Raw genomic sequence first — 2,255 nt, forward strand, 5'->3', positions numbered from 1 at the left:
CGTTGGATGGCTCTCCTCACCAAGCAGTTTTTATTTATTTTTTTCTCCATTTCTCCCCCCAAAATAAACCTCCACAGAGTTTTTTAAAACACAAAGACGCCAAGCCTTTACGGGATGTCCTGGCAGCAAACCCCAACCGTTTCATCACGTTGCTCTTACCTGGCGGGACCCAGACAGCGGTTCGGCCCGGTTCCCCCAGTGCCAGCACCATGCGGCTGGACCTCCAGTTTCAAGCGATTAAGGTACGGTTGTTCCCTTCAACGTAGGATGCTAAATAAAAGGTACCCACCTGGATTTCGGGGGCTTTGCTAGCTGTAGACCAGGGGTTTCCAACCTTGGCAGCTTTAAGACCTGGGGACTTCAACTCCCAGAATTCCCAGCAGGGGGAAAAAAAAGAAAAAAAATACACGTGTTGACTTCCGACTCCCTCTCGCGCAGTAGAATAAAACATCTAAACATCTTTTTTTTTTTTTTTACTTTTATACAACATTATAAACGAGCCATTTCTAGAACAAGGAAAGCTTTCTAATCGGTAAAAACCCAAAATCAAAGTTTCATTTTTTTCCCACCTCAAGCACAAAGTCCAGAAATGGTTTCCAAGTAGAAACAAAAATCTTTATATATATATTTTTTTCTTTAATCAAAGCAGAGTCAATTCAGCCACCTTCGCGAACTCCCATCGTCTCTTGTGGGGCTTGAAGTGTTTTGTGTTTTGGTCCACTTTCCAAGCGTCTCCAGTTTGCAAATGGCCCCGCCAAATGGAAACGTTAAATGGACAATAACTAATCACCTGCTGAAGGCAATTTACATAGCGGCCGTCCTTGGTTTTTTTTTCTTTTTCTTCAACAGATCATCAGTATCATCGTTAAGAATGATGAATGCTGGCTGGCAAACCAGCATTCCTTGGTGAGCCAGCTGAGGCGAGCCTGGGTCAGCGACGCTTTCCAAGAGAGGCACCGGAAGGAGAACATGGCGGCTACCAACTGGAAGGAGCCCAAACTTCTGGCCTACTGCTTGTTGAATTATTGCAAGTGCGTCTCTTGTGTTGAATGTCTGTGGAGGTTCTCAGTCCTCCAGGTCATGGTTTCCCTTCTCCTTCCCCTTCCCCTTCTCCTTCTCCTACTCCTTCTCCTACTCCTACTCCTTCTCCTCCTTTTCCTTCTCCTCCTTCTCCTCCTTCTTCTCCTTCTCCTTCTCCTTCTCCTTCTCCTCCTTCTCCTTCTCCTTCTCCTTCTTCTCCTTCTCCTTCTTCTCCTTCTCCTTCTCCTTCTCCTCCTTCTCCTTCTCCTCCTTCTCCTTCTTCTCCTTCTCCTTCCCCTTCTCCTTCCCCTTTCCTTTCCCTTTCCCTTTCCCCTTCCCTTCCCCTTCCCGCCCCTTCCCCTCCCCTCCCTTTTCCCTCCCCTTCCCCTTCCCGTCCCTTCCGTTCCCTTCTCCCTTTCCTCCCCTTTTCCGCACAAGGGGAGCCTGTGGTGCTTTGCGTGTTTTCACGTCTGGCTTTCCCCTCTTAATCCTTAGGAGAAATTACAACGACATCGAGCTGCTGTTCCAGCTTCTCCGTGCCTTCACGGGCCGTTTCCTCTGCAACCTGACCTTCTTGAAGGAGTACATGGAGGAGGACATCCCCAAAAACTACACCATTGCCCAAAAGCGGGCGCTGTTTTTCCGCTTCGTCGACTTCAGCGACCTCAATTTCGGCGATGAGCTGAAGGCCAAGGTGAGGCACGCCTGGCTGAGGAATTCTGGGAGTTGAAGTCCACAAGTCATAGAAGGGCCAAGTTTGAAGACCCCCCCGGTATAGGGTTTCCTGCCTGAAGTTCAAGATGGATCTGCATGGAGCTTTGATATCTACATAGGCGTTGTCTTCCTAATATTGTAGGTCATTGACTCCCTTTTGGGTTACCTGGGCAGGTTTTTATCATTATTTTGTTGGTCTTTCCTTTGGCTGGTAGGTTCTGCAGTACATTCTGAATCCTGCTTTCCTGTACAGCTTTGAAAAGGGGGAAGGGGAGCAACTTCTGGGCCCCCCCAATCCTGAAGGCGATAATCCTGAGAGTATCACCAGCGTGTTCATAACAAAGGTAGGTCTGTCTGTCTGTTTGTCTCTCTGTCTCTCTCCCCCTCCCTCCCTCCCTCCCTCCCTACCTATGGGTCTGTCTGTTTCTCTCTCTCTCTCTCTCTCCCTCTACCTACCTACCTACCTACCTACCGGTCTGTCTGTCTCTCTTTCTCCACCTACCTACCTACCTACCTACCTA

The 2,255-nt window shown here is 48.7% G+C and overlaps 1 protein-coding gene across 1 annotated transcript in view; it reads left to right on the top strand.

Moving 5' to 3' along the window:
- Positions 1 to 2,255, top strand: part of TRRAP (transformation/transcription domain associated protein) — a gene marked incomplete at its 3' end in the record, with an annotated part of 67,346 nt that overhangs the window by 32,564 nt on the left and 32,527 nt on the right. Inside the window, exons 32-35 of the mRNA XM_015825857.1 lie at positions 11 to 242; positions 850 to 1,031; positions 1,516 to 1,714; positions 1,950 to 2,078. Coding sequence (XP_015681343.1) covers positions 11 to 242; positions 850 to 1,031; positions 1,516 to 1,714; positions 1,950 to 2,078 — 742 coding nt within the window. The remainder of the gene's footprint in view (positions 1 to 10; positions 243 to 849; positions 1,032 to 1,515; positions 1,715 to 1,949; positions 2,079 to 2,255) is intronic.

This window comes from Protobothrops mucrosquamatus, unplaced genomic scaffold (assembly GCF_001527695.2).
Source record: "Protobothrops mucrosquamatus isolate PMUCROS unplaced genomic scaffold, P.Mucros_1.0 scaffold2838, whole genome shotgun sequence".
Lineage (NCBI taxonomy): Eukaryota > Metazoa > Chordata > Lepidosauria > Squamata > Viperidae > Protobothrops > Protobothrops mucrosquamatus.